This window comes from Phyllobates terribilis, unplaced genomic scaffold (genome assembly GCF_046119375.1).
Source record: "Phyllobates terribilis strain yellow unplaced genomic scaffold, ASM4611937v1 Scaffold_2__4_contigs__length_985480577, whole genome shotgun sequence".
In the NCBI taxonomy this organism is placed as follows: Eukaryota; Metazoa; Chordata; class Amphibia; order Anura; family Dendrobatidae; genus Phyllobates; species Phyllobates terribilis.
Window position 1 is genome coordinate 796,196,343 of NW_027362762.1, and position 23,269 is coordinate 796,219,611.

The window sequence follows — 23,269 nt, forward strand, 5'->3', positions numbered from 1 at the left end:
TGTCCTGGTCACTTCTTATCTTTCCCATTGACACTTTCCTTTATGTACCTTTGCTGGCTTAAAGGTAAGTCTGTAACCCTTAAAATACTAATTTGTGCTCTAAAATGCACATGGAATAAAACTAGTTTGAAAAGTAATTAGAGTAATGAAATATATACTGCTTGTATAATTTTTATAGTAAGTCTCCTATATAACTGTTTAAAGGGGTTGTTCACACTTGGGATACAAGTCTGCAGTCACTATGTGTGACTGCAGACTTGTGAATCCTAACAGAATGCACAGTGCGCGTTGTCAGGATTCTCCTGTGCTGGTGTGGGGAGCAGGCAGTCATGTGATCGCAAGTATGCAATCCTTCCGGCCACATTCCGACTAGACGTGTCTGGCCTCGCTCACTACAATTGTACGGAGATAGGCTGCGCTTGTCTAGTCGGCATGTGATCAGATGTATGCAGATCAGGAGAATCCTGACAACATGCACTCTACAAGCTGTGAGGATTCACAAGTCTGTAGTCACACATAGTGACTGCAAACTTGTACCCCAAACCTGGATAACCCCTTTAATTTTCATTTCGGTGATAACAGACTCCCTTTAATGTCTTTACGATTATGAAGATTCAGAAATATATATTCACCTATTGCATTGGTCCTCGGTGGAAAAGTAAACCTGAAAGTCATCAGAATTGTCATGAACATATAGGAAGCAACAACGTTCATCAAACTTTGAAATGCTGCAGAAAGAAAAAAAAAAAGTTTTGTCATTTTCATTTCATTCAGAAATACTATGAATGAATTATGGTGAAAGAGGTTTGATATTTCATGAATGTATCTGACGCAGTTATATAAATGGGGATAATATCCTGCCTGACCTGTGAGACTACCGCATCCACTCCACAATAAAAGCCAGGAGGATGCCTGGACCATGGAAAAACTGTGAATCTTCAACAGTCTCCAAACATGGAAATAGCTGCCAAAGGCTCTTGTGAATGCCATTACTAGATACATTCCCCTGGTTGATATTTCCATGACCACTGTTACTTCTATCAGACACTACAATATCTCATCTTCTGCGTCTATAAGGAAAGATGAACCACTGAGCCTTCTATACACAGACTCATCTAGATGCTAGCATTTCTCCTTCCAAGCAGTAGCACTCACTACAAACGATACAACTAAATAGAAATGTGATACATTATTAATTAGTTACTATAATATACAATTAGAGAGAAAAAGTAAGCACTGCTTGCCAAGCCCCATGTTATAGTCTGGGTAACTGAGGCAAACACTGAATGAATGGAGAACAGCAAAAAACGTAAATGGATTTTGACAAATTAGACAAGAATGAACAACTGCAGACTGTAACTTAAAGGAAATGTGTCAGTAAGTTTTGTCTCCCTAAACGTTTTCTATGAGCTTGTAGCCCAGTGAAAAGTGTACTCAGTGGTACCTTTATTTTGTCTATTTTTTGCCTGAGTCTTGAGAAATCCACATTTTTTGCGGTATGCAAATGAGGTGTAAAGTGCAGTGGGTGGGAGAATGCACTTAACAAAACTCTGCACATTCTTGATGACTCTTTCCCTCTGTTAATTGATTGATGTAGATCTGACATCAGGCTCCGCTCAGGAAACAGCACACCTGCACAGATCAGCGGCCTCCTCGCTTCTGTAAACTAAATTATCCTCCTGAGGGCACTGGCTTCAGTGATCTGCGGCACGTGTACAATAAACACTGACCCTGTGCACGCTGGAGGGTTACAGCATACAGGGGAGGAGACCGCTGATCTACACAGGCGTGCTATCCTGGCCCGGTGCCTCATGTCATATGTACATCACAACAGAGACAGGGAGGCACCAAGAATGTTAATAACCACTGCACTTAACACCTCATCGCCATCCGCTAAAATTGTGGATTTCTCCAGATTCAAGAAATGGATTGACAATATAAAGGTACCAATGAGTTAATCTTTCCCTGGGCTACATGTGCATATGTACGCTTTAGGGGGTCAAACTTACTCACAGATTCCCTCTAAAGGGAATCTGCCACCTAATTTTAAAGCAGCATGATGTAAAGACAAAGCCCTTGATTCCAGCGATGTGTCACTTACTGGGCTGCTTGCTGTAGTTTTGATAACATCAGCAACAGATTATCACTATAGGACTAGTAAAACAGCTGCAATGTAGTCCTCCATATTCATGAGCTCTGTATAACCCCACCGATTGCTAGCTTTCTGCTTATGCACAGTGTACACAGAAAGCTGCCCATCAGTGGTGTGTTATACAGAGTTCAGCATTCAGAGAACTGGCTGATCTGCAGCAGAGAAAACATAAATTTTATCAAAACTGCAGCAAGCAGCCCAGTAAGTGTTATATCGATGGAATCTGCCCCTACATCTTGTTGCTCTCAGATGGGGTAGCGAAGAAGCTGGTGACAGATTCCCTTTAACTATATATCATATAGGATACATAAGAGTGAACGGAGGATCTCTTGATTCTTCACACAGTCAGTATGTCCCTGGAGACGAAGTCTGAGCCATCAGAGTGAAACAATGGGAAAAGACATAAGTTATTGGATGAATAACAGAAGGCCAATATGACCCTGACTGTCAGAGGAGATCTGAGAATGGACAACATTTAGCTGCAGGGATTAACACGTAGACATTTCTATGGCTAGAGGTAATGCATGAGCTATAGTGTAACATGATTCCGAGTTTTACCATGGTACGATTCTAAATAAGGCCATTATATGAGTAAAAGTTACTCCCATGTTCTTACACGGGTAAAAAAGCAACTCTGCAATTTACATGTTATAAAAAATCTTCTGCGTTCTTAAGAACCAAGTAATTTTTAATTATAATTTTTATGGATTGTCTAGGTCACAAGCCACCACTGCAATCTAGCAACGGTGGCAAAACGTGCATAGTGCTTACAAGCTCTTGCTTATATTGCTTGTAAGCGCTGCCATGAAGCTGGTCGGATCGCTGGAGTGCACTGTTAGCTCCTGATCCAACAAGCTTCATAAAGGGTGTTTTGTTGGCATATGTTGGAATAAAACTGCATTCCCTTTTATTACTATATTGGAAGGTGTATTCTGTTGCTTTTTCCTATTTTGGATCAATTTTCTTTAGCTAACTGCTCCAGGTCGCTCATATTTGAAGGATGCCTTGTGACAACAGCAATTTTATGATCTCTCCACAAGTATTCAATGGGATTTAGATCTGGACTCATTGCTGGCCACTTCAGAACTCTCCAGAGCTTTGTTTTCATCCATTTCTGGGTGCTTATTGAAGTATGTTTGGTGTCATTGTCTTGCTGGAAGACCCACGATCTTTGGTAATTTTCAGATTTCATGATTCCGTGTACACAGTCAAGGCACCAAGTGCTAGAGGCAGCAAAACAACCCCAAAACATCTTTGAACCTCCACCATAATTGACTGTAGGTACGGTGTTCTTTTCTCGTTCCATTTACGGTAAACAGTAGAATGTTGTGCTTTAACAAAAAGCTCTATCTTGGTCTCATCTGTCCACAAGACACTTTCACAGAAGGATTTTGGCTTACTCACATACATTTTGGCAAACTACAGTCTAGATTTTTTATGTCTCTGTGTCAGCAGTCTGGTCCTCCTGGGTCTCCTGCCATAGAGTTTGAGATGGACTTGTAACCTTGAGATTGTTGATATTGTTCAACAATTTTGGTTTTCAAGTCCTCAGACAGTTCTCTTCTCATCTTTTTGTTCACTATGCTTAGTGTGGCCCACACAGACACACAATGCAAAGATTGAATTTTTGTCTGGACCATTTTTGGGGTTTTGTGTGAACGTACAGTGGTGTGAAAAAGTGTTTGCCCCCTTACTGATTTATTATTCTTTTGCATGTTTGTCACACTTAAATGTTTCAGATCACAAAACAATTTTAAATATTAGACAAAAGGTAACACAAGTAAACACAAAATTTAGTTTTTAAATCAAGGTCTTTATTTTTAAGGGAAAAATAAATCCAAACCTACATGGCCCTATGTGAAAAAGTGATTGCTCCTCCCTTAAAACATGAATTATCTGTGGTTTATCACATCTTTGGGAAGAGCAGTTTAATTTTCCTAGCCACACACAGGCCTGATTACTGCCACACCTGTTCTCAATCAAGAAATCACTTAAATAGGACTTGCCTGAAAAAGTGAAGTAGACCAAAAGATCCTCAAAAGATAGACATCATGCTGCGATTCAAAGAAATTCAAAAACAAATGAGAAACAAAGTAATTGAGATCTATCAGTCTGGATGGATAAGGTTATAAAGCCATTTCTAAAGTGACTCCAACAAGCCACAGTGACAGTCATTATCCACAAATGGCGAAAACATGGAACAGTGATGAACCTTCCGAGGAGTGGCCGGCCAACCAAAATGACCCCAAGAGTGCAGCGACGACTCATTCAAGAGGTCACAAAAGACCCCACAACAACATCCAAAGACCTGCAGGCCTCACTTGCCTCAGTTAAGGTCAGTGTTCATGACTTCACCATAAGAAACAGACTGGGCAAAAATGGCATGCATGGCAGAGTTCCAAGACGAAAACCACTGCTGAGCAAAAAGAACATAAAGGCTTGTCTCAGTTTTGACAGAAAACATCTTGATGATCGCCAAGACTTTTGGAAAAATACTCTGTGGACTGACGAGGCAAAAGTTGAACTTTTTGGAAGGTGTATGTCCCATTACATCTTGCGTAGAAGTAACACAGTATTTTAGAAAAGGAACATCATACAAACAGTAAAATATGGTGGTGGTAGTGTGATGGTCTGGGGCTGTTTTGCTGCTTCAGGACCTGGAAGACTTACTGTGATAAATGGAAACATGAATTCTGCTGTCTACCAAAAAAACCTAGAGGAGAATGTCCAGCCATCTGTTCGAGACCTCAAGATGAAGGGCACTTAGGTTATGCAGCAGGACAATGATCCAAAACACACCAGCAAGTCCACGTCTGAATGGCTTAAGAAAAACAAAATTAAGACTTTGCAGTGGCCTAGTCAAAGTCCTGACCTTAATCCGATTGAGATGCTGTGGCATGACTATACAAAAGACGGTTCATGCTCGGAAACCCTCCAATGTGGCAGAATTACAAAAATTTTGCAAAGATCAGTGGGCCAAAATTGCTCCAGAGTGTGGTAAAAGATTCATTGCCAGTTATCGCAAACGTTTGACTGCAGTTGTTGCAACTAAGGGTGGCCCAACCAGTTGTTAGGTTTAGGGGGCAATCACTTTTTCACACTGGGCCCTGTAGGTTTGGATTATTTTTCCCTTAATAATAAAGACCTTCATTTAAAAACTGCATTTTGTGGTTACTTGTGTTATCTTTGTCTAATATTTAAATCTGTTTTGTGATTTGGAATATTTACGTGTGACAAACATGCAAAAGAATAAGAAATAAGGAAGGGGGCAAACACTTTTTTACACCACTGTATGTCCAATTTGCCTTTTCTTCAGTTTAGTTTTTTTTTGCATTGTTCCAATACACACAAAGGAACTAAACATGTGTACAACAAAACAGGTGTAACTGCAATAATTTTCTGGGAGAAATACTTCATTTTCCGGAACAATTTCAAGGGTGCCAAAACTTTCGACCATGACTCTATACATGCTATACCTAGACAGTCAATAACTGACATGCCATTGTATGCCTATATAGTGGCTTCTTTCAGAGGAATACAGATCCTGACCGGCATAAATGCATACAGTATATGCATGATATGCTATTTTACTTTACTTAGCAATATCGTTCTTTATGACACACTTCTGAAATCTTTGACTTCTGTTGATTCGGTGCTAACTTCAGGTTATGCTGTTTCAGGCTGCTGTTCCTAAGGTGGCCCCTAGGAGCCAAGGACTGCTATATCTATATCAACGGAACAGATTGCTTCTACAGCACAGCAACAGAAGTAAAACAAGAAAGAGATTTAATTTGTCATTATTGGGAATCAGTCAGCAAGTTTTTGCTATTTAATTGGAGAGCAGCACAATATAGGGCAGAGAGCCTGATTCCAGGGATGTGTAACTTACTAGGCTGTGTGTTGTACTTTCAATACAATCAGTGTTTTATCAGCAGGAGATTATCTCTAAAGGACCAGTTTTCTGTTCCAGTCAGTACAGCTAATGTGTATAATCTGCTGCCACTACTGATTGGCAACTTGCTTACAATGCCCAGTATACACAAGAAGCTGCCAACAAGAAGTGTGGGCAGGAATATGCACATCTCAGCATTCTGACCACTGCTACATCTACAACAGAAAAAAACAGGGATAATATCAAAACTACACCAACCAGTCCAGTAATTGATACATAGCTAGGATCAGACTCTGTCTCTACAACATGTTGCTCTCAGATTATGTAGCAAAAAAATGCTGACATTCACTTTAATTGAAAGAATAAATGGGCAAAAGCAGACGCATTTTGTAGCTCATAAACTTGTCCTTTTCCAGGAAATATTTGGAAATAAGCTACCATTGCTTGCAGACCTTCCTGTCATTATTTTTTGATGGTGCACAAACACAAAGCTTTCTCCTAACGTCTGATACGATAAACGTATGGATTGTTTGGTCTCTCACCTTATGCCTCTGATGGAAGACGCAGTGAAGTTCCACTCATGAATTCCTTTCTGAAATGAATAATAATAATAATAATATTAAATGGTAAGAAATAAAACATAACATTAAAAGGAATCTTTCAGTTGGATTAACCCTCCTAAGCCGTCGATAAGGGCATGCTGGTCATAGGAAGCTGAATAAAATGATTCCTTGATATCTGCACCCAATGTCTTATTTTACATTTTTTCTTATATGTAAATGAGCTGTTCAGGACTATGGGCCGGACACTGATCTCCCTGAGAATCTGCCTCCAGAGATTATTTTAAATGAAAGGAGGCATTACCAGTGTGAGACATGTAAAGACTGACAGTCTGCTCTCCAGATCTACATGTCTCACACTGGTAACGCCCCCTGTCATTTTAAATAAGCTCTGGAGACAAATTATCAGGGAGATCTGTGTCAGGCCCACAGATCTATAAAGCTCATTTCCACATTAAGCAAAACGTTGATCATGTTATTCAACTGAACCGCATGCCCATATTAGATGGCTTAGGGGGTGGATACTACTGACAGATTCCCTTTAATTATAACTCTATGCTTGACAAATTAGAAACAGCCACATAATATAATCATAATGAAATCCTTAGCCAGCCAAAATCTCCCTCCTACTTATGGTTCATGTAAATATGACTCTTTTCATGGCCTTTCCCATGTAGGACATAAAATGATCGTAACCTTTTCGCTAATAAGAGAAGCTTTATGATGATGACATCATTAAAGACATTGGAAATGAAAAAGCCTCCCCTAGGTCCTCCTGACCACTACATTTCTGATCTTATAAACATAGTTAAAAAATCTGAGGAACCTACACTCCTTTTGAGTTTAGATGCTGGGAAGACGTATGACCATCTTATTTGGTCTTATATGTTTGAGACTCTTGAGGAGAAGGTATAAAGAGCTCCTTTTTAAAAGAAATTGAAGGTCTCTATTCTAACCCCTCAGGCACAATTCCCTTCCCTCATGGCTCCCCTAAACCAGGGTTCGCCAACTCCAATCCTCAAGTCCCACCAACAGGTCATGTTGTCAAGATTTCCTTATATTGCTCAGGTGATGGAATTATTGCCTCTGCAGATGACGTAATTATCACCTGCGCAATACTAAACAAATCCTGAAACCAGGACCTGTTGGAGGGCCTTGAGGACTGGAAATGGGGAACCCTGCCCTAAACCAATCATTATAAAAAGTGGCACTAGACAGGGCTGCCCACCGACTCCCCACTGCTTTTCGTCTTATACATTAAACCTCTTGCCGTTATCACAGCAATTCCAGACATTAAAGGGGTCCGGTTTAAAGACAAAGCATTCAAATTATCCATTTTCGCTGATGATATCCTAATCCTAATATATCACTCTCCAATTTTCACTCCCGTCTTTTAAAATGTGGTCATCTATCAGGCTATAAACAAATACAACTGAGGCCTTTCCACTTCACATATCTGAATCCCAACTGACCCACCTTCATACCAACCTTAAATTTCACTGTGTGATACCGCTCTCAAATACCTACGCACCAACCTCACAACCTCATTTTCCACTCTCTATGTGAACACCTTTCCTCCACTCTACAAAGAAATAGACTCCTTATTGACAAGATGGATGTCTCTTCCCCTCTCCCTATTTGGGAGCATTTCAGCAAGAAAAATGCCCACCCTCCCCAAATTGCTTTTACATATTTGAGACCCTACCCATACCCCGTTCCTCTCAGAGATTTACAAACCCTCCAGGCAGCCACATTGAAATTCATATGGCCAGGAAAAAAGGCATAGAATCCCAAAGTCAACACTGTTGGCTGACAAACATACAGGAGGCATATCGGCACCCCACTTCTTCACTATTACTGGGCATCGCACCTACGCAGAATTCCAGCTTGGTCTTCTAAACCAGCCTATACAAAGTGGATGGAAATTGAAAAATTGTGGCTAGCCCCGACGCATCCTACATCTCTGGTTTGAAATTGCGCCTATAATCCTTCTCCAAATTAACTTCAAGGTCGAATGGTGCTTACCAGAAATATTTGGAAGGTTTGCTCCAAAAAATTCAACTTGACATCCACAAACTCCTCTCTTACTTCCAATTTCATCCGAATTTCCCTGAAAGCCTAAACTTCTCATTGAGGAGGATATGGGCTCAATCTGGCCTGGTTAATTTTGCAGATATAATCAATCATAAAACTAGGACTTTATACTAATATGATGAGCTGAAATCAAAGTTCTCCCTCCATTCGCTTCTATTAATCCACTATATAAAGATTGCCTCATCCCTATTTCACAGCCTACAGGTCTCCATCCCAATATCCTTTAATAGAATATGTAGAAATGGTTCATCAACAAGAAGCTTAATACCTGGTATCTATGATATTCTACAAAATCCGGATACAAACTCCTTAACTAGACATTCTTACAAGATCAAATGGGAGGAATATTTGGGTAAAACTTTAACAATGACATCATGCATCATACAAAGAAAACCAATATAAAATTCTCCATTTCTGGTACCACATGCCTGCATTCTTACATAAATTGAACCCATCTCTCTCCCCTATGCTGGCGATGCGCCTCTACAAGAAGCTCTATTTTTCACATTTTTTGGGGTTGTTCTCTAATCAAACCCCTATGGACAAACGTTCAATCTTTCATTAATACCGTGCTGCTTGGCGTTATTGGCACCCCTTCATTTTTTTATCATACACTGTGCAATATCTTCAGAAATAAATGGAAATATACCAAAGTTATATCCTCAGGATTTTTTAATTAGTGGTCCAAAGTAATGCAACAATAAAACATTGTTTTTCACCTTCCATGTTGCAATTTCAAAGAAAAAAACAGAATAAACAGCACGTACCCCTAATTAATTGAGGAAATTAAGAGTTGGAACCAGCTCAACACACCAGAGTAATTAAAAATTCACAAAATCTTTATTGGAAATCCTTTAAAAATAAAATTGCTGAAAAATTGGGCATCTCAGACAACAAAGCAATAAAGAGGTGTGGTGTGTATAACAGGAATCAGCCCATACGCGTTTCGAGCTACATGGCTCTTGAACACTGTGTTCAATCCAGTTCATTCACTCATTCAAATCCTACTTCTTACTCTTTCCTCTTCTCGTTTGTGTCTTTATGTTAGTTTATTGTTTACCTCCTCTCCTTTCTTTGTTGTAAAATATCTGATTAACTGACTACTAAAGTAGAATTATATTATAACTCTGGTTTAATGCTTCATAACTGATATTACAAAATTTTAGACCATTTGATGCTTTGGTTTGTTTTTTTCTTAAAAATGAAAAAAATTGTTTCAATAAAGATTACAATTTAAAAAAAAATTCACTAAATTCCAGTCTGCAATCTTCTTTCATTGATCATTTTCAGACACCCTGATATTCAGTCTACAGCCTAAACAAAGCTTCAGATTTTTATCTTCTGGGAGTGTTGCTCTCAGTAATATAGGCTGGATGTGAGCTCTGTGTGTATCCATTGTACTGCAGTATTCATTAGCTTATATAGCAACACATATTCTATACTGCTCTCCTCCTTTACTATACCTTGTTTTCTCCTCCCTGAGACTTTAGATACTTTTTCCCCTTTTCACACTTTGGAGATCTGTGTACAACCCCCTCACTGTTGTAATCTCTAACACTAAAAGAGAGATGTAGAGCAGAAAACAAGCAGCCGAAGCTTGGATGGATTTCTATCAGTTTTGCTAAAAGCACTGAGCTAGGTACTGGACTTGCAAAAACTCTCCAACAACAAAATGGTAGAAATTTTTTAATGAAGATTATTTGGAAAGTTGCTTAATTTTGCATTTAGGAAAGAATGTTACTTTTCTGAGACAATATCATTTGTCAGGAAAAAGAGAGGGGTCGCTCACTGGTCTATTCGGGTGCTCTAAAGAAAAAAGTAATCTAAATTGCAAAAAGAACTTCGGCACTCCATACATGAATATATAAGAAATATTGTACCTAGACTGATGTCACTTTGAAAAATGAAGGTTTTTTGCGCATAATTTGGCCAATTTATGTGTGCCCATCAACCACGACAAGGTCACCTTCGTATGATGGGTAACTACGCTACGCTACCACTGGATATGCCAGTCTTGGGCTGTAAGCCTGTATGGACAATATGTCTCTGCTTGGGCTTTAAACCTACAATGTTCACACAATATGTCCATACAGGCTTACAGCCCAAGAGTGGCATATCCAGTGGTAGCGTAGCATAGTTACCCATCATACGAAGGTGACCTTGTCGTGGTTGATGGGCACACATAAATTGGTCAAATTATGCGCAAAAAACCTTCATTTTTCAAAGTGACATCAGTCTAGATACAATATTTCTTATATATTCATGTATGGAGTGCCGAAGTTCTTTTTGCAATTTAGATTACTTTTTTCTTCAGAACACCCGAATAGACCAGTGAGCGACCCCTCTCTTTTTCCTATTAATCATTTTTGGGATACCGCTCCTGGGACATTGCAGCAGGTACGTGTTCACACTATTAGAAGTTTGACAGCCTTTTTTCTGACCATGCGTCCCTCCCACTAATTCCTTCTATTCATTCACAGGTGATTTTAACTAGCTCTACCAGCCCATACATTGTAGGGTTAAAGCCCAAGCAAAGATATATTGTCCATACAGGCTTACAGCCCAGGAGTGGCATATCCAGTGGTAGCGTAGCATAGTTACCCATCATACGAAGGTGACCTTGTCGTGGTTGATGGGCACACATAAATTGGCCAAATTATGCGCAAAAAAACTTCATTTTTCAAAGTGACATCAGTCTAGATACAATATTTCTTATAAATTCATGTATGGAGTGCTGAAGTTCTTTTTGCAATTTAATATCACTTGTCAATCACTGCATATCCACTTTTATTAACACCAACAAGATGGAGAAGCAGTATTGCTGACTCAGTAGCCAAATTGCATTCATTAATTAAAGGCGCTCTTACCATTTCCACAGGAGATACGTGCCATAATGAAACCGTCCTCTCATCCGCTTCTTTATTTATTGAAACATACGATGGTTGATAAACCTTAGTGGGCTCCAAGACGAGAACCTAGAATAATAACTTGCATTTAGTTATAAAACTGATAACGGATAATGGAGATTTTATAGATCTGTATCCACAGAATACAAATGTACATGAGATTTGTGATAATATATTCCATGACATCATATACACAGTAAATTTATTCTGGCTGGATGTACATTTGCCATAGCTGTACAATGTATAGTGACTTTACTTTATCTGTACAAAGTGATAAGCAAAAATGAGAATTTAGGAAAAATTGATCTGTTTCTCCCACCATTCTGTTTCGGACTTGGGGGACACATCAGGTTCAGTGATCCCTCTAGATCTCAATCATGTCACAGAGGGAACATGAACATTGACACTCCTAAATGTAAATTATAAAATTGCAGACTAAACTGACTGGCCAGTTCCTAAGTCTAGTCACCGCAGATGAAGCATCAGCTAAATGTGTGTTGGGTGTGTTCCTTTGTGGATGTATGTATGCATCTCCTTGATCATGGCTATTTAGCCCTATGAATTATTTATCCTTTCTCTTATGGCTTATGAAGTATCCATCTCATTACATCTTCTGCATTTCTAGCATTGATGTCTACTATTTTGCTTATTGATGGTGCCTTTCTCATACTTCTGTGTCTATATATGCGATTGCTCACTCAGTATGTCTACTTACCTTTTGACTCTATACTGCATATTCTTATTTTTTACACACTTCATATATACATTGCTGTTTCCCTTACACTTGTGACTTTGTGATTTGATTTAAAGTCCTATTCACCCATCCATGTGCATTTTTGCATGTCTGATATACCTATGGCTTTTTACTATATGTCTGATTTTATCTTCATTATGAATTAAACATGGTTTTATATTATGTTTATATTTTTGTCTGGCATTTTTGTTTCCTTGGTTTTTAGATGCTGTTAATGCCTTGGGACACACTACTTTATAGGTAATTGCTTTATAGGGTTGGTCAACAGTGAACACTAGTACATTTCTGCTATAAATGACTACACTTTCTGGTGAAAACTAGAGTTAATCTGCTGGACTACATGTGTCCACACCCTGTCTAAGAAGCCTCATGCTTTTCTTTTTAAAAAAGAGGCAGAACCACCATTAAATGGCATCTCTTTTTTTCCAAAACTATACGTAGCACAAAAAGATGTGTAACTTAATCACAAGAATGATGATTGCCCCCCTTTTGCCTTTTTCACTTGTATGAGATGTTGTGAACATTTCCTGTTCACATGTTCTCATGAACTTTGGAGTCTTTCTTGTGAAATATTATGAAATAACTTTTCAAAAACTGCAAGACTGATATTTTAGCTGTAAGAACCTTAAGTTGTGGACATAGAATATATGAAAGACATGGAAGAAGAACGGAATAAAAAAGTTATTTAAAAAGGAAACAAACACCAACCCAACCTTGTTAATGTTTTAGTGTGTTTCTTAGATTCTTAGAAAATAAAATAAAGAACATAAAATAAAAAAAGAGAAATAAACTAAAATAAAGTGTAAAGAAAGAAATAATATTAATTTAGAAATAATAATAATTTTAAGAAAAGACATAAATGATCAACAAATAAATAAAATAAAAGGACCATTTGATGATAATTACATACGGGAAATCTTAATCCGTTTGTTGATTCTTTTGTTGCCTCCACAATGATATCCATCCAGAAATTCAGCCGTTCTTGTCTTGGAGAGTGCTCTGTGTTGAGCTTCTTGAATCTCTGTATTAGAAGCAAATTCTGTACAACTGATCTCAGGTACCTGGCATATAAATAAATATAGTCCAGTTTAGAGGCCTTCATGGGTGTATCCACAATACTGACTGTAAAAGAGAAGACAGTATTCTAATGGCTAAAAACACCTCCTGTGGCCGCTACAGTGTTCTGTTCATATATCCTACAAACAATAGATTCAATCACTGCAGACAGGGAAGACTCCTTCCGAATAAACAGTTTCCCTTCTTCCCTTTGCAGGTATACAAGCTTGTTTTGGACACACACCACCGTACCCACAATAGGAAAAGGGTAATGTGCAAAGGAAAAAGTCACAGTGGCACATTGGAATATAAAGCTTTGGGGACTCCCGAGTCATGAATCTGCGTGTGTATGTATCAGAGACATAGAGGTACAGTAGGAGGCAATACATTTTGTACCGATGCCATTTAGCGGATTCATTCAACACAGATCCGTAATATGGTCAAATGCATAATCCATGAAAAAAATGTATTACTTTGTTTTACGGAATTATAGTTAGCAACACTCAGCAGTTTCCAGGCAAACAATTATCCTGAGAAATGTATGTTAAGCTAATTCCCACTGTCGTATTACATGGGATGCGATATGCTAATGACACTCGGCTCCTGCTGCGCAACGAGCGTGATCAGAGTGTCCATGCTCCGATCCTCTCGCATGAGAGTAATTTCTCCATCCCCTCCATAACCAGCGTCAGCGGGAATTGCACTGCACTCGGGTGCATTGCGATGTTTCACACGCTCCCACAGACTTATATGGGTGCGTGTGATCTGATGCCCGGATGCAATCACATCATTCTGCCATTGTTATATCATGCCGAATCGGCATGAGAAAATAATCGCGGATGTGGGCTGCCCCGATTTTTTTTATCGGATTGCACTCGTCCAATTGCATCGCAGGTGGGAGAGAGCCCTATGTCAAGGTCTACATGGCGACGGCCACAAAACATTAAGATTGCAATGTAACACTACTAAGTTGCCACCAAGTACAGTGGTTGCGTTAAGAATATCGCCATGTTGCGATACAGCAAAATTCACACCTGCTAGATTTTGATGTGGCCATATTTCTTATTAACTCAGATATTAGCACGGCTTTGCCATTTCAGGGCTTGTTCCCACAGGGTGTTTTTTTTTCATCCAGGGAAAAAAAACCACAGTATTTTACAATAACCGTAAAGTGCATGGGATTTCTAAAACCTCATTCACAAGATGCGTTTTCTTTCCCGTGGTGAATTCTGGTTCTAATCAATTGACACAACTTTTTATTCTTGATAGAATCATATCTTCTGTATTCACTTACATCAGTCCATTTCCCTTAATGGGGCAAACAATGTAATTTGTTACTGTTTATCAGATACTTACATGCAGACTAAAGCTTTATTCACACTTTGATCACGGTTTGGTATAGTAGGGGTCTGTTTACACAGACCGACTGTCAGCGCCATACAACTGCCGATCAGTAAACCTTTACTAATAGGTCATCATTTGGAAGCCTGTCTACACAGGCAGAACAAAGTAAATGATGAGCACTGAGCGATCTATACTAGATTGGCTGCCGTGGTTCTCGACATTGCGAGTCATGTTTACACAGGATGATGTAATGCCAAGAACAATGATCTTAAGATCATTTTACCCAATGAACGGGCATTTATATTCATCAGGTGATCGGCAGCCTGTTTACACGGCAAGATAATCATAAAATGAGCGTTGTTAGTAATGCTCATTCCTGAATATCTTGCAGTGTAAATGCTCCTTAAAATGGAAAAATCTGCACCTCTGTTATGTAAGAAAAAAGAAAATCCAGTCGTGGCTTCATTTTCTTCCCTATGTCAGAATTCAATCCAATATCTTGTAAAAGTTACGGACAGAACACAGACCTCAAATAATGGCATGTAACCAAGCTATTAGGTAAAGACTACATTAAAGAGTAAATGTTAAAGACGGGGTGTCCAGAGCTCACTGATTTCTTACCAAACTGGAGGCTTGAGTTTGAAAAGGCGCTCGGCCGCCTGTACGGCTTTTCCAATGTCACTGGCCAGCATGCTGACATTGAAGAACTGACCCACATCCCAGTAATTGTTCATTTTCTCCAGGCTTCCTTTCCTTCCCAGTAGGCTGTTCAGACGAACACCTTAAAAAACCTCAAAGGTTAATACCGAAAGTGATATTTTTGCTACACTCTAAATTAAGATTAACTACATTTAAATAATTGCCAACTATTAAATATAATTTAATCAGTAGATAATGACCTATTGTCTAAATCAGGTTTTTATGTTAAAGGGAATCTGTCAGTGGGATCAACCCTCCTAAGCAGTCTATATGGGCATGTAAGTCATAGGAAGCTGAATACAATGACATCTTGATAGCTGTGATCCGATGTCTTACTTCAGAATAATCCACATTTTTCTTAATATGTAAATGAGCATTTAAGATCTCCGAACTGGACACTGATGTCCACAAGAATCTGCCTCGCGGGCTTAAAGGGGGAGTTACCAGTGTGAGACATGTAGATCAGGAGAGCAGACTGTCAGTCATTACCTGTCTCACCCTGGTAACTCCCCCTTTTATATAACAATATCTTGAGGAAGATTCTCAGGCAGATCTATGTCTGGCCCATAGTCCTGAACAGCTCATTTACATATAAGAAAACATGGATTTCTCTGGAATAAGACATTGGATCATAGATATCAATGTATCATATTATTCAGCTTCCCATGACCTACATGCCTAAATAGACAACTTAGGAATGTTGATCCTGCTAAAAGATTCCCTTGAATGATTTTGTTGTTTTTTTATTCAGTCTGTATACATTTTTTTTGAAATCTTGCAGTTTTTTCAATGGAAATCAGGATCCACCAATCACAATAGGTGATGTCACAGCTCCTCTGCTCCTCCTTCCTTCACAATGACCTTTGCACACGCTCATTAGATGCTTCAATTCTAAAGATAGGGTCAGAGTCTGTCTCTTGCTGCTAATGTACGTATCATGTTCCTGAACAGGAATTGTGAGTGTAGAATAGTCATCCTGCAGGATTACATATAGAACATTTACCTATTTTCCGGAGTTCTATGGAGGTCTCAAACTGCTGCCCAGCAACAATCAGTAAAACAGCAAGATTAATTCCTGAATACAAGGATGGCTGAAGATCAAAACCTTTCCGATACCTAATAGAAATAAGTTTCGTATTCAGCAATTTTATTTTTACATGGAGAAATGTCATTGACTGAAAGACAAAATATGCTACATATAAAAAAGACATTATATTTAAGGTAATTTTATCTAAAATTCCCATTTTGCTTACTTATGCAGAGTGCAGTTTTGATAAAATCACTTTATCAGCATGAGATAGCAGAAGACTAGTAAACCTACTGTCAAGTATATTCATAAGCTCTATATAATCACACCTCCACCACTGACTGTCAGCTTTCTCTGTATACTGTATATGGACAGAAAGCTGCCAACCAGGGGTGGGGGAGGGGTTATAAAGAGCTCAGCATTCAGAGCACTGCTAGATCTGCAGTAAATAAAACAGTGTTTTATGAAAATAACAGCAAGCAGACCAGCAAGTGACATCACTGGAATCAGGGTCTCTACCCCTACAACAAGCTGCTCTCAGATGGTATAGCAAAAACCCAGTTACAGATTCTCTTTAACGCAAATAATCAGCTTTTCATTGTTGAATCCACACTATCAATAAACATATGACTTTTACTCGGCACAGATTATTTTTTAGGAGCATGTAAATGAGGTATAAAATATCCCATACTTTTGCACTGGATGTGAAATGATAATAGATTTGATGATGATTTAGACATAACATCCATGCCCAAATCCATAAAAAATCCTGAATGTCTGAACATAGCCTTAGGGTACCTGCACACAATGGGCAAAAAGGTGATAGTGTACTGCACGCAGTTTTGCTGAAAATTAAAGGGAACCTGTCACGTGATAAAACTCTATTAAACTACAGATATTAAGTTCATCTGTAGGTTAATAGCGTTCTGAACCTGCCCGGTGCCGGCATTTAGACCCCCGCAGCCGGAAGGAAATTAACTTTATTCCCCTCGGCAGCCTCGCTCTTTTGGTCACAGGGGTTGTGCCGGCATGGTATCAGTCACTGCTCTGTATACAGACTGTAACCACACCCCCTGGCACTGACTGACAGCCAGCTCTAATGCTGAGCTGCTGTCAGTCAATGCTGGGGGCACGGTTACAGCCGCCGCTCTCTATACACAGAGCAGTGACTGATACCATGCCATCGCCGCCTATATGACTGAGTGCCAAACGCTGCCAATGGAATAGTTAATTTCCTCCTGACAGATATGCTCTAAGTGCCAGCGCTGAGCAGATTCAGGGCGCTATTAACCTGCAGAATAACTCCATATCTGCAGGTTAACAGAGTTTTTTTTACATGAAAGGTCCCTTTAACATTGTTTTGTGATTATTATTTTTTTTTGTGTGCGTGACCATAGATTTAAATCAGATTTCACAAATACAGTCATATGAAAAAGTTTGGGCACCCCTATTAATCTTAAGCTTAATGTTTTATAAAAATTGGTGTTTTTGCAACAGCTATTTCAGTTTGATATATGTAATAACTGTTGGACACAGTAATGTTTCTGCCTTGAAATGAGGTTTATTGTACTAACAGAAAATGTGCAATCTGCATTCAAACAAAATTTGACAGGTGCATAAGTATGGGCACCCTTATCATTTTCTTGTTTTAAATACTCCTACCTACTTTTTACTGACTTACTAAAGCACTTTTTTTGGTTTTGTAACCTCATTGAGCTTTGAACTTCATAGCCAGGTGTATGCAATCATGAGAAAAGCTACTTAAAGTGGCCACTTGCAAGTTGTTCTCCTGTTTGAATCTCCTCTGAAGAGTGGCATCATGGGCTCCTCAAAACAACTGTCAAATGATCTGAAAACAAAGATTATTCTACATAGCTGTTCAGGGGAAGGATACAAAAAGCTGTCTCAGAGATTTAACCTGTCAGTTTCCACTGTGAGGAACATAGTAAGGAAATGGAAGAACATAGGGACAGTTCTTGTTAAGGCCAGAAGTGTCAGGACAAGAAAAACATCAGAAAGGCAGAGAAGAAGAATGGTGAGATCAGTCAAGGACAATCCTCAGACCATCTCCAGAGAGCTGCAGCATCAACTTGCTGCAGATGGTGTCACTGTGCATCGGTCAACTATACAACGCACTTTGCACAAGGAAAAGCTGTATGGGAGAGTGATGCGAAAGAAGCCGTTTCTGCAAGTACGCACAAACAGAGTCGGCTGAGGTATGCAAAAGCACATTTGAAGAAGCCTATTTCTTTTTGGAAGAAGGTCCTGTGGACTGATGAAACCAAGATTGAGTTGTTTGGTCATACAAAAAGGCGTTATGCATGGTGGCAAAAAAACACAGCATTCCAAGAAAAACACTTGCTACCCACAGTAAAATTTGGTGGAGGTTCCATCATGCTTTGGGGCTGTGTGGTCAATGCCGGCACTGGGAATCTTGTTAAAGTTGAGGGACGCATGGATTCCACTCAGTATCAGCAGATTCTTGGCAATAGTGTTCAAGAATCAGTGATAAAGTTGAAGTTACACAGTGGATGGATCTTTCAGCAAGACAATGATCCAAAACACCGCTCCAAATCTACTCAGGCATTCATGCAGAGGAACAATTACAATGTTCTGGAATGGCCATCACAGTCCCCAGACCTGAATATCATTGAACATCTGTGGGATCATTTGAAGAGGGCTGTCCATGCTCGGCGACCATCAAACTTAACTGAACTGGAATTGTTTTATAAAGAGGAATGGTCAAAAATACCTTCATCCAGGCTCCAGGAACTCATTGAAAGCTACAGGAAGCAACTAGAGGCTGTTATTTTTGCAAAAGGAGGATCTACTAAATATTAAGGTCACTTTTCTGGTGAGGTGCCCATACTTATGCACCAGTCAAATTTTGTTTGAATGCAGATTGCACATTTTCTGTTAGTGCAATAAACCTCATTTCAAGGCAGAAACATTACTGTGTCCAACAGTTATTACATATATCAAACTGAAATAGCTGCTGCAAAAACACCAATTTTTATAAAACATTAAGCTTAAGATTAATAGGGGTGCCCAAACTTTTTCATATGACTGTATCTATTTCTATTGTAAATGGAAAAGTTAAACTTTAGGTTCCTATATATCCATCTTACCATTCAATTGCACTGTCCCGACTCTTCGTGTCCTTACAGTCAGAATCCAGAAACATGTCTTTATATATCCGTCCACACAAGCAGAACATATCCGGTGCTGGGTGATCGCAGACCTCCTGCACTTGAAGCATTACATGTAAGGCTTTCTCTCGGTCACCAGCATTATTCCTTCTACAAATGTGACCGAAAAAATATATTATTGGCTGAATTTATGGCTGGGGCGACTTGTGTTACACAATTCCTCCTCAGCAATGTCGTATGGCACTCGTTATATTGGTAAACTTGATCAGGATTTAAGCCCTATTAATTCCTATAGTTGTTTGCATTTCAGAAATACAGAACACAGTCGCTGATGAACAATACTTTTAAAGAAGCCGTTACCTGTATAATCAAAATTCTGCAACTTTTTAATTTAACTTTTGTTTCATTAATTCACTATTTAGAAGATCTCTGCTTGCAATCAGTAGATGGAAAAATGACCAATTACATTCAGTGGCGTATAATCTCCCCATGGAAACTTCTGATGGAAAGCACTGACTTATGTGTATTTATTTTTTTTAAATCAGATAATTTTTTATTGAAATTAAAGACAGTTTAACATTCTTAGAAACATCATTTGGATTCCAAAATATACATTAACCAGGTTACAATCTAGAATTGGAATGCATATCATATTTATTACAAAAATATATTTAAATGTTAAATATTCTTTTTATTGCAATAACAATCTCCCACTCCTTAACACCAGAGAAAGATATAACCAATATATCCCTTTTTAAAAGGAGAATAATATTGTTTAATTGGAAATATTTGCTGTATAAACAATAAATGGGAGTATACTCGAGACCACAGAACAGGAGAAGGACTTAGGTATTCTGGTTACAAGTAAGCTGAGCAGCAGTACTCAATGTCAAGCAGCAGCCGCAAAAGCAAGCAAGATTTTAGGATGTATAAAAAGAGAAATAAAATCCTGCGATCCCAATGTACTGTTACCCCTTTATAAATCACTGGTGAGGCCACATCTGGAATATGGGATCCAGTTTTGGGCTCCACATTTTAAAAAGGATATTCAGAAGTTAGAGTCAGTAGAGTCAGTACAAAGGCAGCAACTAGATTGTTACAATGGATGGAAGGCCTCTCATATGATGAGAGGTTGAAAAAGTTGAGTCTGTTCAGCTTAGAAAAATGATATCTCAGAGGGGATCTCATTTATATGTATAAATACATGTGTGGTCAGTACAAAGGACTGGCACGTGACTTATTCCTTCCAAAGACCATACTAAGGACCAGGGAGCACTCATTACTGGTGGAAGAAAGGCGATTCTCGCAGCTAAGCAGGAAAGGGTTCTTTACAGTCAGAGCAGTCAGACTGTGGAATGCCGACCACTAGAGGTAGTGATGGCAGACACTATAACAGCTTTCAAAAAAGGGCTGGATGATTTCCTCAGTACACATAACATTGTGGGTTATAGGTAATTTAGTGATAAAATATGTATAGTTGGTGGGGAAAGTTGGAACTTGATGGAGCTAGGTCTTTTTTCAACCTATGTATCTATGTAAATATAAACATCTGCTATTCGATTAAAGTAAATGGTCACAGAACTTTGAGCTGCAGATAACTAGTTCTCAGAAAGGGCGATAACACTCAGATCCCACTATCGAGGGACTAATAGCTGCAATATACTGTCCCTCAACAAGACTCCAGATGGTAATCCTGGAACATCCAGCCTTGGGCCCAAAATATTTTCAAATTCCTTCATTGCATTTTTCTTTCGCTATACACTTTTTTTCAACCAAATAATATTTTTTATTTTTATTTCTTAGTCCCCCTATGGTTGGTGATTGGGCACCTAACAAATGAAGTGTAATAAGCTTGCATGCTTGGTATAAAATGCATGATATAGCTATCAGAGATTCAAAATCTACCGAATCCCCTAAAACCCCAATACACATATTTTAGGGTCTGCTTGAATTCGCACTCCAAATACCCTTGCTATTAGGGACAATGCATTTTTCCAATATGGGCCTAACCTGTTGCACGCCCAAAACATATGCATCAGATGCACCTCCTCCATTCTGCATTAGAGCGAACCCCAATTCTACAAAGGAAGCTCTGTGTTCTATATACCCAACTAGCTTCCCATTGCTGGGCATCCATATTCGGGACTCAGACCTGCTCGGGACTCATTCACATTGACGTCACTTTGACACATGGTAAGGTTTTTAATACTATAGGTTAGGACCATTCCAATTGTGGTACACCTTGACGCTGGTGGAATGACTTTTTTTTATTTTATATATCAAAAATGGTGTTTATTAAGTACATTATGTTATTTATATGCACTATTGCTTTTATTAACTTTCAGCAGGGTATACGTTCATTTTTTTTTCTATCTCAGGTTTTGTCTATACCTGACTTATGTGTAAAATGTCTTTTCTCTGTAATATTTAGAACTTAGATGTATCTGAGCTCCTCTCTTGTATTAGGACTTTTATCAGGTGGACACGATCAGGACATTTCAACCTACTTCAACCGACTCACAGCAAGCAAAAATCTTGAAATCGAAATTGCTGATTCATTCACACATTTAATAAACTTGAGTTTTATAAAAAGACAGAAAAAAGATGCGTTTACAAATAGGGACATTTAAAAAAAAAAGGGGTAATATGTAATTATCATCAGATCTTATTTAAATTGGTAATTACAGTTCAAAATTTCAAGAAAAATACATATTTTATTTAAGTGAGAAAAATGAAATATCCACAAAGGTGTCCCTTGTAAAGTACATCTGATAGAGCGACATATGGCAGAGTGCTGTAAACTATGTACCACCAAGACATCCTTCTTTTATTATAAATAAAAGGGTTGCTATAAAGTGCAAATAAGCAGTTCACATAAAAGGATGTAAAGGATAAAAAGCTTTCCGAGCTGGGACGACAGCAATATATGGGCGCCTAATGCACTGCGCTTCCTAGTTTTAAAACTGGAAACAGCACGGAGAAGAATAGACTCAGCATCATTATCTGTTGGGTTGTAAGAGATAACCTCACGTCTGCATTTACAACCAGATAAAACAAGTATTTACCACCCCGGTTTGCATTAATTAAAACTTCCTCCCGCTATTACCATGAAAAGGTCACTGTACAGTGAATAGAAAAAAAGCAGTTCTACGTGAAAAGCAAACACATCTCCTAAGCTTAAAAGCCACTTGAAGGCGTGCTGGTAATCACCGCAGGATTTGGAAAGTTTACTGATCAGTTTTCAGTACGGATTATGATTTTTTTGATCCCCTGGTATCCAGGAATAGGCTAATGTACAGTATAAGAAATGTGATTGTTTGCTCTGTAAGCACTGCTGGTTCCAGCCAGCGGTTTCCAGTAATGCTGCTGTTACACATGCCGACAACTCGGGTGGATGGTAACATGTCAAGTGACTTACGCAATCCTCAAGTTGAAGCAATTATTACTTAACTGACAGACACCGGGTGTCGTGAATTAAATAGTCTATGAATCACCACCCAGGATACAAAACACCTGTGTGTCATATAGAAAACTATATTTAAATTTTTTTTAGTCAATGACGTTTTTTTTTCTTGTTACTTTGCACTTCAAATGATTGACATTCTAGAATGTCAGAGTTGGAAAGGACCTCCTGGG

General features: G+C 38.7%; 1 protein-coding gene across 1 annotated transcript in view; it reads right to left on the reverse strand.

Moving 5' to 3' along the window:
- Positions 1–23,269, reverse strand: part of MAP3K15 (mitogen-activated protein kinase kinase kinase 15) — a 187,572-nt gene that overhangs the window by 55,065 nt on the left and 109,238 nt on the right. Inside the window, exons 7-13 of the mRNA XM_073667462.1 lie at positions 19,613–19,783; positions 16,461–16,573; positions 15,380–15,539; positions 13,269–13,419; positions 11,566–11,673; positions 6,587–6,636; positions 633–728 (exon numbers count right to left, since the gene is read on the reverse strand). Coding sequence (XP_073523563.1) covers positions 633–728; positions 6,587–6,636; positions 11,566–11,673; positions 13,269–13,419; positions 15,380–15,539; positions 16,461–16,573; positions 19,613–19,783 — 849 coding nt within the window. The remainder of the gene's footprint in view (positions 1–632; positions 729–6,586; positions 6,637–11,565; positions 11,674–13,268; positions 13,420–15,379; positions 15,540–16,460; positions 16,574–19,612; positions 19,784–23,269) is intronic.